This window comes from Strigops habroptila, chromosome 6 (genome assembly GCF_004027225.2).
Source record: "Strigops habroptila isolate Jane chromosome 6, bStrHab1.2.pri, whole genome shotgun sequence".
In the NCBI taxonomy this organism is placed as follows: Eukaryota; Metazoa; Chordata; class Aves; order Psittaciformes; family Psittacidae; genus Strigops; species Strigops habroptila.
In genome coordinates, this window is record NC_044282.2 from 31,878,432 (window position 1) to 31,890,668 (window position 12,237).

Sequence of the window (12,237 nt, forward strand, 5' to 3'; positions counted from 1 at the left end):
AAACTGTAGAGACCCACTCTCAAAACCTATTGAATTCTGTGATGTCTGATAGTTGCAATGGAAAAGGAAAGACTAAGCAAAGATCATAGAAAATGCTTTATACAAAAGTATCATTTAAAACCCATGTAACTACATAGCGAAGTCGTTAAACAACTGAAAAAACAAAGTCAATGCAGAATCCCCACCCCTCTGAGTGATTTGCACAGTTCCACTCAACACAATGCAAGTAAAAAAATCCACTGATACAAATCTCTTGCAGCTCAGCACAAGATGACATTGAGAACACACTATTGTCCTTACCAGGGCTTAGAGTTTCACTGCTTTAATCACTAAGACAAAACATCTTCATATTATTAGATCCTTTTATAAAATTATCAGCTAAAACAAAACAAAACAAACAAACAAAAAAACAAACCCAAAACCAAAAACCTTCTTAACACTTCTTAAGCAGCATATGTTAGGGCAATGACTACTGAATTGTGACTTTTTGAAAATACACGCAGACACACCTATACCAGAATAACTTTCAATACTCAAGCATCTCAAGACCTTTGGATACAATAACATCACACTATGTCTCGCACTCTCAGAAATACTGACAGGATTGCAAAGGAAAGAAACACAGCCATGACTTCTTTGAATATCACTGGAATTGAAACAAAATCACACTGACTAAAGATTACAGAAGCCTACAATCTTAACTGTAACCACGTTAAAAAGTCTGCATGTACTGGTGTTGCTAAAAATATTATTTATTTAGAAATGTCCCACGTGAAAATAACTACCTCCCTTCCCCACTCCAAAGCTAGACAAAGCTGCTATTCTCTTTAGAACATATTCACAAGGTACTAAACCAAATTCTGTAACAGAATAGCGATCACTACTTTGGTCTTCTCTTTAAGAGTTCCTTCTACGAGCTGTTTTGGGGTTTGGTTTGATTTGGTTTTGTTTTATTTAATAAAGTGTGTCTACTGATATGCACCTTTTAAAACTACCTTATTTTCCTCACAAGTTGACTTTTTATGATCCTCAAACTGCCAACCAGAGCAGTAACTAAGACATCATCTGGTAGAGACAACCATTTTTTCAGTTCTAAACTTGACAATGACAAAATGGAATGTCTGAGATGCAATGTCAGTCCTATAAAAAGCCTTATTAGTGTGGATATTATCATTTACAAGTGAGAGCTAAAGATGAAAGATTAGGAGTTAAATATCACTCTGCTTCTCGAGATGAAAACCACTACCAGTCTCTTGCTCCTTCATTAACTCTCATTTGTTCCATCATGTCAGCTTTGAAGAGTAATAAAATTACTTGAATGGATTCTTCTGTGCCTCCTGAATACGCAAAGAGTAAATACCCACCCCCCCCTTTATATACAGACACTCAATCTTTTTACAGCAATCACTGTTATTTCTAAACCAGACATAGATTCATGGATGTATTTATTTGGATGTGTATTCAACCCTCCTGATGCACCAGAATTTGTATAGAGAAAAAGTAGTACTTTACTATAAAAATGATACCTTACAAAATGAGAACATACAAAATTTCCTTGAAACACAAGATGTCAATTCTGACCACCAAAATGTAGTTTTGTTTATAAATGAAGAAAATGCATTTTGAAATGCTCCCTGTAACATTCGTATATTGCATTAGATTTTGTCATCATCTATATCCACAGTGACTGTGAATTTAAATCATTAAGGACACAATTCGGTTCCAAGTACAGTTAATGGAAATTTTTTACAGACCTCAATATACTTCGGATTCAATCCTATATTAGGGTTCGATCACTTCTAGCCACTCCGTTTGACCCTGATACCCATTTGATAGGGATTAAAGAGGTGAAACTGATATTAAAATTTGAAACTGTAAATCAGAGCAAATACTGTGGTCATCACAGGATTTAGTTTCTTACAGCAGTATAAAGTTTATGCATACTGTCACTTATTTCTGAATATATTGCCAAAACCATCTAAAAATATTCTATAAAATCTATTTAATTATGTATTTCTTTGCAAATATACTCTCAGCTTGAACAAAGTATTAAACATGGGTAAAATCAGAAAACTTCCCCTTCAAAAGGACAAGCCAGCCACTTAGACAACACCGAAGTACTATGTTGAGAAGGAATCTCTTTAGCCTTTGATTCCATATGCCATAATGCAGCCATATTGACACAGGCAGTATGATACGTAACAACAAAGTAAATGAGACGTCGCATCCTATTTGCACATTTTATACATAAGACGCAAAGCATATCAACCACTAATTGTAAAGAAAAGTTCAGTGAAACAGTATTACTATACAGGTTTTCACGGTATCAACAACTTTCTAAACCTTGAGTAGCCTTAACCTTCTGCTCAACTTTCATTTTTTAATTTCTTCCCATTTTTTCCAATGTCTAACTAAAGATAAACCAGTATTTTATTCTTAACACACCAGTTATCATGAACAGCAGTAAGATGACAGATGAATATTCAAAGGAAAGCCAATTTAAATTAAAAGCTGATTCATCATTATATTGTATCAAGTTCTGAAATTGCAGAAAAAACATGAACGAAATTTGAAATTCATTACTTATTATATTTCCCTATAAAGCTCCCAACTTACTAATATGCAGAAATAGAAGCTGTAAATGTAGTTTGTAACTTTTATAATCCAGACCGTCCTAGATTCACTATAAAATGAGAGGACTTGAATGTAAAGTTTAAAATAAATACAACCCACTTGTATTAGTATATTAATCATTCAGAATAAACACATGTATAAAACAAGAATACATTTTTATGTGTGTTAATTGAAGGTTTAGTATGCCATCGCAGCTCAAATCCATAAAATTAATGTAAGCTGATTGCATGTTAATGTAAACCATCATACAAAAAAACCCTTATGGATAATCTATCATGATAAAAAGGTCATGTTCAGCATCATCTGTTTAAGAAAATGGTCTGTCAACAGTTCCAAAAGCACTACAATATTTCATCATTAGAAGCATTTCTTTAATTTCAAAATATTGGAAATCCTTGCAATACATGGCAGTTTCAGTTTTTGCTTATAGTCAATGAGAAAACAGGCTTTTTAAACACAGAAGAAAACCTGAATGTGTAAATATTTATCCATTGTGCCATTTCATTTTACCATAATAGCTCTTGCTCTAGCAGTGTGCTGCTAGAAGAGGAAACCTCAATATTCATACTTATTTGATATTAGTATGTAATAAATCTTCTGCAACCATTAAGTGTATATTGGTTTTTTTTCAGAAAAGAGCAGCACTCCTTGCCTGATCAGTTTATTCTTAAGAAAGAGCTGACGACTTGTGTTTTCACACTTCCTATGGTGAATATTTTCATTCATTACTCACTGAACTATGAACTCCAGAAGAAAACCAGTGATATTAATCTATGTTAGTCATGTACAACAATTAAGTTAAACCACAAAATGAGCAAGACTGACAAAACGTCAAAATTTTTGCCCGATTTATCTGAATACAAGCTAAGTATGTGTTGGAAAAGACCACAATTCTAACAGAAATTTTAAAGTAGACAAACAAAAAGGGTACTAGAAAATTAAGGCAATTAAACCATGTGTAATAATTCACCAGTCAAACTCTACTGGATTTCCCAGACTACAAATATGTTTTCATTTTCTGCTATAGCTTTATTGGTAGGATTCTAGCATTGAAAGCATAGTTATGAAAGTAGACTTTAAGTGAAGAAAGGTAAGAAAGCAAACAGTTTGAGCTATTATAAGCTCATTATTTGATACCTTGCTCTATACTGCCACTTCTTACTGGAACTTGCGGTAGCTGTCTTCCCCTGCGACTGCTGAAGGATGTGTCTGCAGGAGGAGACTGTGTGGGACTTCCTTGTTGATGTATTCTGCAAATGAAATTAAGATAAAAGTAAAATAACCCTAATTAAGACAATGTTTATATTCGGAATTTTAAACATTAAGTTGCATATACTGAAGATGGGTTTGAAGAAGTTTGCATTTGGTGTATGCCATATACACATACTCAGTTCTAGATATTTAGTTAACTTATAAGGCCTCACATTTAATTTATCTAATTACCTTCAAATAAGGAGAAATATTTTCCTTTCTTTTGATGTGGGTTTTTTTTTTGTGTGTGATTTTTTTTTTTTTTTTTCTTTTTTAATAAAGTACGGGTCAAAATCCACTGAAGAAAAAGTAGTTTTCTAAAAACATTTATGACTCACAATTTATGTATGTTCTCCTGCACTGGAACAGCGCAATACAAATTACCACCTCTATTTTTTATTAACTTCTGTATTCGCTTTGTGCTGATGCAATAATTGCCCAAGGCCACAGAGATCTGGACAGAAAGTACCTATTCCCATGGGACAACCTGCTGTTTTAATCTGAACTCAAAGGGAGGAAAAGGATCTTTAACTTTCGTATTGGGGGTGAGAGTGCATGTGTGTGTGTGCGCGCAAAGAATGTACAAGATTGTTAATATTCATACCTAAGTAAATATCCTAAACCCCTTTGGCTGAATTCTAGCCAGCAGTATTGAAGAACACCTTGGCTACTTGATTTCCTATACATAGATACAGCATCTGAGTGCAACACATCAAACACTTTTGGAACACTGGTAAGTTTGCACTTAAAATAAGTAGGGCCACCTCTAACAACTAGGGGAAAAGTTTAAGAAAATAAAACCAAGATGAGAAGAAGCAGACCACTGAGAGAGAGAGCTTACTATTAGATGTCCTTGCCAGTTACAGTAATATCACACTCACTTTAGTGGGTAAGAACTGTGCATCTAGTACACTAAGGTTGCAAGTAGACAATTTGAAATTTTAAGTAACACATTTGTGCAAGTGCAAAATACTGTTGGCTTTCACACTGTGGTGATGAACTGAGTTTCTCTTAGCCAGAGAGCTAATCAGACCTAGTTGTGTGACCAGCATGTCATTTCCTGTACTCTGTTTAAGAAAAATACTTTGATATATTTTGTATGGATACAGAACAAAACACAACAATGGAAGGACGAAACACAGCCAGTTTTTCACTCTTACATTGCATAACTATTTAACAGCAAGAAGTACCATCTGGATGGTGAAGATAGGTGGCATATAGGATATGGGAGAAGTGTAAATACCATGAAAAGAGGATCATCTACAGTGCCAGAATGAATGAATGCACCATGTATGCTGAGGAAAGTACACCACCACACTGACACCTGGGAGGCAGAACATGAAAGCTGTGCTGTACATGTAATAGCAACCTTGTCAGAAGTGGAGAAGGTGGCGCCGACCCTCCGGGCGCTAGGTGATGTACAGAGCATAAGGGTCTGATACTAGAGTGCTCACTCGACCTTGAGCGAGCGTGATGTTTTCCCCTAATGACTGGCTGTTCAGTTGTTCGTGGGGTTGGAAGTCCCCTTCTAGAAACACATGGTAGCAGCCCCCTACAACATTAGGGCCAAAAAGAAACTGTTCAGTTGTTAGCTCCAGGCACACTTCCCATGCCCCCCTCCATCCAAGAACATTGCAAATCCTGGCTGCAGGACCAGGGTTGACACTTCAGATCGAACTTTTTAATTCTGAATGCAAATCCGTTTTCAAAATTATGAACTGCAGAACACTCACCACTGCAGATACACGACCCTAATCATGGAACTGTTGAACTGCATTGCATATAGTGGAGAGTTGGCCAAAAACTCTAGCTGCATCTTAAACTCAACAAACACAGGCTAGCAACACATATGACATAAGTACTAACACAGAGTGGGCTATGAATATCTACCACACAGCATTTCTGTATCTAAAACATACCTTTTATCTTTGCAAAAAATATTAACTGGATTTCAATTAGTGTCCAACAAAAGGACAATATGCAAGCACATATATAATTCCCTTGAGTTTGAAATAAGGGATCTATTTATGTATCTTTCTGCTGTAAGTCCTAAAACATAAATACAGTTCTAATTCAAATGAAAATATAATTAAAATATGCAGTAAAATGATTTAGTATAATTAATCATAATTATTAGTATTTTAATAATTGCATACACTGCAAGTATAAGATAACCTGAAACATTTGAAGTTTGAAGAGTGACAAAGTATTCTAACAGTGCAGTATTTTGTACATGCTACTACTCCACCTCCTGTTATTTCAGAAATTTCAATTTCAAATGATATTTCATTGTGGTTTTGTTTGTTTTAATTTCTGCAGACTTATGAAGTCTCTCTTCACACACCCAGCACTGCTTTCCCAAGACACAAAGTAACCAAAGGACTGTCTAGATCATATGACTATTGTACACTGAAAAGTCATCCTAGAAAAAAAAGTATATGAGGGAGAACATGCATGTGCCTACCAAGGATAATAAACAGGTTCAGTTTCAAAGCCATTTCATCAGTAACAGTTTATATCGAAGTGCAGTCACAATGCAACAAAACCAAGATGCTGTTGCCCTTGTCATCTTCTTTTTCTTAAACCCTAACACTTATTTAGCTTAATTCCTGGCTTGCCCTGGTGATAACTGTAACATTCTTGCAGAAACTGATGCTCCTGCTTCTAAAAGATGCTTATGATAATGAAGATGAGCTGAGTTCTGAAATTCCTCTTTCTCCATGCTGACTGTAAAAGTAATCCATGCCAACTATTGCATACAACCAGCTTTTAAGCATGTGTTTTATCAGATGTTTAGACATCATAACATCCATAAAGCAAATATGGGTCCAGCTATGTGCCATATAGTGCTCGCTTGCTTTTGCTATGAATGAATGCTCCAGTCTAACAGTGTCATGTTCTCAGCTCTGATTTTTCTCATTGAAGAGGCTAAATATCCTAGAATTTATCTGAAAGCGCTAGGAGAGTTTGTCCTGCCATCACAAAATGGACATTTTACCTGAGACTCAGAAATTTACCTCCTGCTCTTTCAATAATACCCTTTTTACAGACCTGTCCTTCTCCATGAGAGAAAGATACAGAATCTGCTTAACTAAAACGAAGGCAAACCTGGATTATGATGTACATTAGCTGAATTATGCTGAGACAAATATGCTACTTGGGGTGCAAATGAAAACAGAGGTAAGAGGGAACTGGAGAAAAACTACAATGGAATTAAGGACTTGCTGGCCTAGGAGAAAGATCAGTTGTTGAAAGGAAGAAGTCTGAAAATGGCTGATCAGGAGGACGAGATGAAAAGGAACAAGTACATGAGACAAAAGCTAGTGTACGACTGAGGAAACGAGACTTAGGTGAGATAAGAAGTATGGAGAGAAGAGGAATTTGGGAGAGAAATGACACCTGGTGAGCAACGAAACTGCAATGAAGACATACATGTGTATCTCATCTCCTGGTTCCTTACAGAGGAAGGTAACACTGCAAGCAGCAAACCTATTAATTCAATTGGCAAGCGTCTACAGGGGAATTCTAGAGGTTCCAGCTCTGCCTGCACACAAGAAAACTCAAATTCTTTCTCTTCAGACTGATGCCTCACTGGCACATACTAAACAAAACATGCTGTTACTTACGGAACTATAAAGAAAAACTAAGAATAAAAGAGTATTGCCAATCCAGTGCACCCCCCACGCAGGGTCCTATGTAAAATATAATAAGTACATTTAAAGACTCTATGTATCATAACGTATGACAAAATAAAGACCAAACCTAAGACAGAAGTGGGTATTTGATGAAGAAATAGTCTGAAGTTATATTTGCCATTTGACAAGAAAATTAATTGCCTGTCCTATTACCGAAACTTTCTGGCACTAGTGCAACACTGCAACTATGATGATGCACTACAGCACTCAGACTTATTTAGACATTTGTGTCTCACATCTAATAGCAGTGAATCATTTTATGGAAACAGAAACCCACACCATGTGCCATGGAGATATAAAACCAAAAGGCACAACCCAGGTTTCCCTATAGTCTTGTTCCACTGGGTTCACCGCTGAATGGTTATCAAAAACTGTGAGGCCCTTGGACCACAGTCCCAGGGGCTCCCCTTACTCTTCAAAAGTTAGAAAAAACAAACAAACAAACAAACAAAAAAAAAAAACCAACCCAGGGAAAAAATGGCTTTAGTGATCTCAATGGCAAAACTCTCCCTGGTTTAAACACAGCAAGGATTTCAGTCAACATTTAGGTAATTTCTCCGGTCTAAACTGAAAAAGCAGCTGGGCTATTGTGATGACAGAATCATCAAAACCAAGAAAAATGTAACCACTGCTTTTGGATTAAGAACACAGTAAAATAAAATAAAAGTTCTGAAGTTTTGCTACATAATGTGCATTCTCATTGAACATAAAAATGTGCCTGTGTTGTTCACAGAAGTTTTTCAACTCTCACAATATAAACTGATGTACATTCCTCCTCTGCTAATCAAGGTAATAGAAACCTGTTTCTGACAAAGGCAGGACCTCACCCCTCCTCACTGCTTTTGTTTCAACCTTAAAAACTTAGCTAGATGTACTTATGATTTAGTATATATATTTTTTTTTTCTCTTTTTCTTAAGACTTTGAATACATAATCTTATACTACTGTAGCATCAAAGCTAAAAGTTACAATGATGATACAAATACAGGAAAATTCGATAATTACAAAGGTTAAAGTCCCAGTGTTTATATTAACTCTATACATATTTAAATGTGTGACTTAAAATTTTGTATTATGAAGTGAAATTAATTTGATCAGAGACATCTTGAATTATTAATCTGTTAATATATTTTTATTCACACTCAAAGTTATTGCAAAATAGATGAGATTTATTTGAATAAAGCTCAGAGGTAAAGCATAGAAAATGTTTAGTCCCATACTAATCAAATACACTGTAAATTTCCAAATTTCGTCTTACAGAGATCAAGGTAGTGGCAATGGGTCTCAGATTTTGGCTCATCAAATGGATTGACTGCTAGTTTTTACCACTGAGTTCATCTGCAATGATGGAGAATGCCAGAAAAATTCTGTATATATGCAACACAGCAAGCAGTGATAATAATATAGATGCAAAGTAAATAATACTGTAAATTATAACAACGTAGCTTTTGCAACAGATGTTCTACTTTAAAAGTCATATTAGAGGCATATACCAAAAACTGGAATCAGATTAATTATAAGAGATGTTTACTCATAGATCAGCAATCCTACCTTTCTGTTTCAGTTGCGGAGACTTTCCTAGTTTGTTTTTGGCTGCTATATCTTTCCACTTTTCTGGATTGCCTGTGAAATGACATGTCAGAAAAGAAATAAACAAAGAAGAAAAAGAATACAGAAATATGAAGATTATTCATTCATGTATTATAAAGTTAATAACAGAAATGGTTGACAGATGAAGAAAATGACAACTATAGTCATGAACAGGCTGGTGAAGTGGAGGTTTAAGAAACATTGAACTGATTAGGTTTGACTGAGGCTAATAGTGTGAAAGTTATGAAGTAACAAAACAGGGGAGATAACATTAACCCTGGCTGAACCTGCAGTTAGTTGCCACTTCGCAGTCTGTATTTGATTAGAAACAATACCTCCTCATAGGCCATTTAGTCATCTCTTAACAGCATGAAAAACAAATGCGGAGTAGACAGCAGGAAAAAAAATGTTGAAGAAAGGACCAGAAAATACTATTCAAACATAAAATTTAAAAATTGCTTTTAAATCTCAATTTCAAAACCAAAGCAAATAGTGCATCATATCAGATTTAAATAATGCTGCCACTGTGTTAATAAAAATTCGGCTTTCCAAAAATCTCATTGTATTAAAACTTGTTAGAGTTTTTTAGAAACAGTTTAAACCAACTCTATTTTTTCTAGTCAGTATAAGTTAGAAGTTTATTTCATTCCTTCATTCCTTTCCCACATGAATCTTTCATAGAATTAATCTGACATTTGGATAGTGAGGCACTAGTTAGTCCTGAAAATCTAAGCATTTACTTTGATAGTACATAAGAACAATGAACAGTAATACGATTCAATAAATGTAAGAACAAAGATAAAGCATATTTCACCATTATGACCAAGGACTATAAATACACTATGCAAAGCTCTGCAAGTCTTGTGCTTTCCAAAATTGTCTTTACTATCCATATTAATGCAAGCAGTTACAAATTAGGATTTACAATTTTAAACCTCTGATAAAAATCAATATATATCATTTTCTTAGAATAAAAGGTGCATACAGTATTTCAAGAGCGGTCAAAACCAGGGAGTTACGATTATTCCTTGATAGACCAGAAATGTTGACAAACTCTTACGTGCATCTTACACTGGTGCAAGAAACATGTATAGGAACTTGCCATGATATAATCAATGTCCTATATTAAGCTAAAATAGAACTACTTTGGGAAAACAAATAGATACAAATAATATTAAAAAAAAAATAAAATATTCCTTTCAAACCTTTGTGGTTACCAAGAGTAACCCAGTGTCTGAACTGGAAGAAAGCTGAACAGCTGTTAACACCAAATTATACCCAAAGAATATGATTTGTACACGCTGAAATATTTGATGAGCATTATATTGTGATGCAATATGCTCCACAACAAAGACAATACTGCAGGAAAATACAAAATACTTTTCCATGAGCAGAAGTCATCACCTCATGCTTTCTGGGTTTTAAAATAATACATTTTTCTTACACACACACCCCCAAAAGAAGTATCTCAGATATTAAAAATTAAAATCCTCTTTGTCCCCAAACTATTTTTTTGTAGATGCTCATTACTTTTTAATTTTTTCTCTTTATCCACAGGGAAACATGTAACGAATGCTGCAGCTTTACTCAAAACCTAAGGTCAGCAAGGTATTTACAGTTATGGTTAGATCCACTGAATGCAGCACCATTATCACTCAAATGATGTCGCCCTCTTAATTTTCTATTTGGTTGGTTATAGGGCTTATTTTCATCTTACTCCTTATGTCACTTGCTTAGACTATGATATGTGCAATGAAGAGAAAGAGCACATAGTGGCTACTCTTTGTAGTAGTCACCCAAGGCCGGGTTGGATGGAGCTTTGAGCAATCTGGTCAAGTAGCAGCTCCCCATGGCAGGGGATTGGAACTAGATGATCTTTAAGGTTCCTTCCAACCCAAACCATTTTGTGATTCTGTGTTGGATGGAAAAGCTGAAAGTAGGACATGCTTTCCTATGAAAAGTGACAAAGCACTAGTGAGAATATACTTATTTCTCTGCTTTCTGTGCTGTCCTTGTGAGCAGCACACATTAGAAATATGTTTACAATCACAATTTCCTTTCTGTTTCCTTCCTCTTGCTAAGAGGATCCTGTACACAATTCAGTACAGCTCAACAGCCTGCTAAAGCACTCAGAGTCCTAGCTTAGCTTGAGCACACAGTGGGCATTGGCATGTACATATTTACAAGTAGACATCCTTTCATGCCATTATACAATGTATTAAGAGTGCACTAGGGATTAGAACACTCATGACATACTCAAATTTATCTCTTAAATGTACTTTGCAGGGGATTAAATATTATCTAAGAGCAATACATGCATATATGTACTCATACATAAAAAGAGAAAAAAACTAAATATGGGAAAGTATTATGCAGAGCATATGAAAAGTATACGATAACCAATACCTCATTTACTTGGAACTATGGTTTGAGTAAATAAGGATACCTCTGTGCTGCTCCAGGTTTAGCACTTAGGTGGTCTACACTGTCCTGTTTTGCAATGCAAGACTCCAACGTCCTTGTTCTTCACAAAATTTGGAAACATGGATGTGTATTTGGATAGAATGAGCAGAAACAGAGAGATGGTCACATGCAGTGAAGGTGGAGACATGCAGTCAAATATATAAACCAAAAGCATTAAGGCACTATCTGCTGAGAAAGGCTGTATTTGTCATTTCCCCCTCCATTGATTTAATCCATACACTTCAATGAAATGTTAAATTTTTAGACATAATATCAACAATCTAAGATGCAATAAAATAAAGAACGAAAGCCACAACAATATTTTTAAAAACCTTTATACTCTACATGCTGAATGGCAGCATTGTGGTGTAATAGTTGTCATTATCCTTCTGGAGAATTAATCTAGAATATTGCTAGTTAGATTAATATATAAACCTATACGGAACATCTTCCCTTAGGAATTTGAAAAATGCATATTTTGCCACTATTTTGTGAAATTCTCCTGAAAATACAATTTCATAATTTCATATATTTTGATGAAGACATCATAATCTATCGCCAGCTGGTCTACACCAGTAATAATTAACAACAATTCAACAGCAAAT

At 35.1% G+C, this 12,237-nt stretch overlaps 1 protein-coding gene across 32 annotated transcripts in view; it reads right to left on the bottom strand.

Moving 5' to 3' along the window:
- Window positions 1–12,237, bottom strand: part of RIMS1 (regulating synaptic membrane exocytosis 1) — a 309,338-nt gene that overhangs the window by 80,937 nt on the left and 216,164 nt on the right. For 18 of the 32 annotated variants that reach the window (XM_030490038.1, XM_030490063.1, XM_030490058.1 and 15 more), the window contains 3 exons: window positions 9,131–9,202; window positions 5,255–5,437; window positions 3,772–3,884 (listed from right to left, as the gene is read on the bottom strand). In XM_030490038.1, coding sequence (XP_030345898.1) covers window positions 3,772–3,884; window positions 5,255–5,437; window positions 9,131–9,202 — 368 coding nt within the window. The remainder of the gene's footprint in view (window positions 1–3,771; window positions 3,885–5,254; window positions 5,438–9,130; window positions 9,203–12,237) is intronic. The other 14 variants (XM_030490062.1, XM_030490059.1, XM_030490061.1 and 11 more) reach the window with 1 other exon arrangement.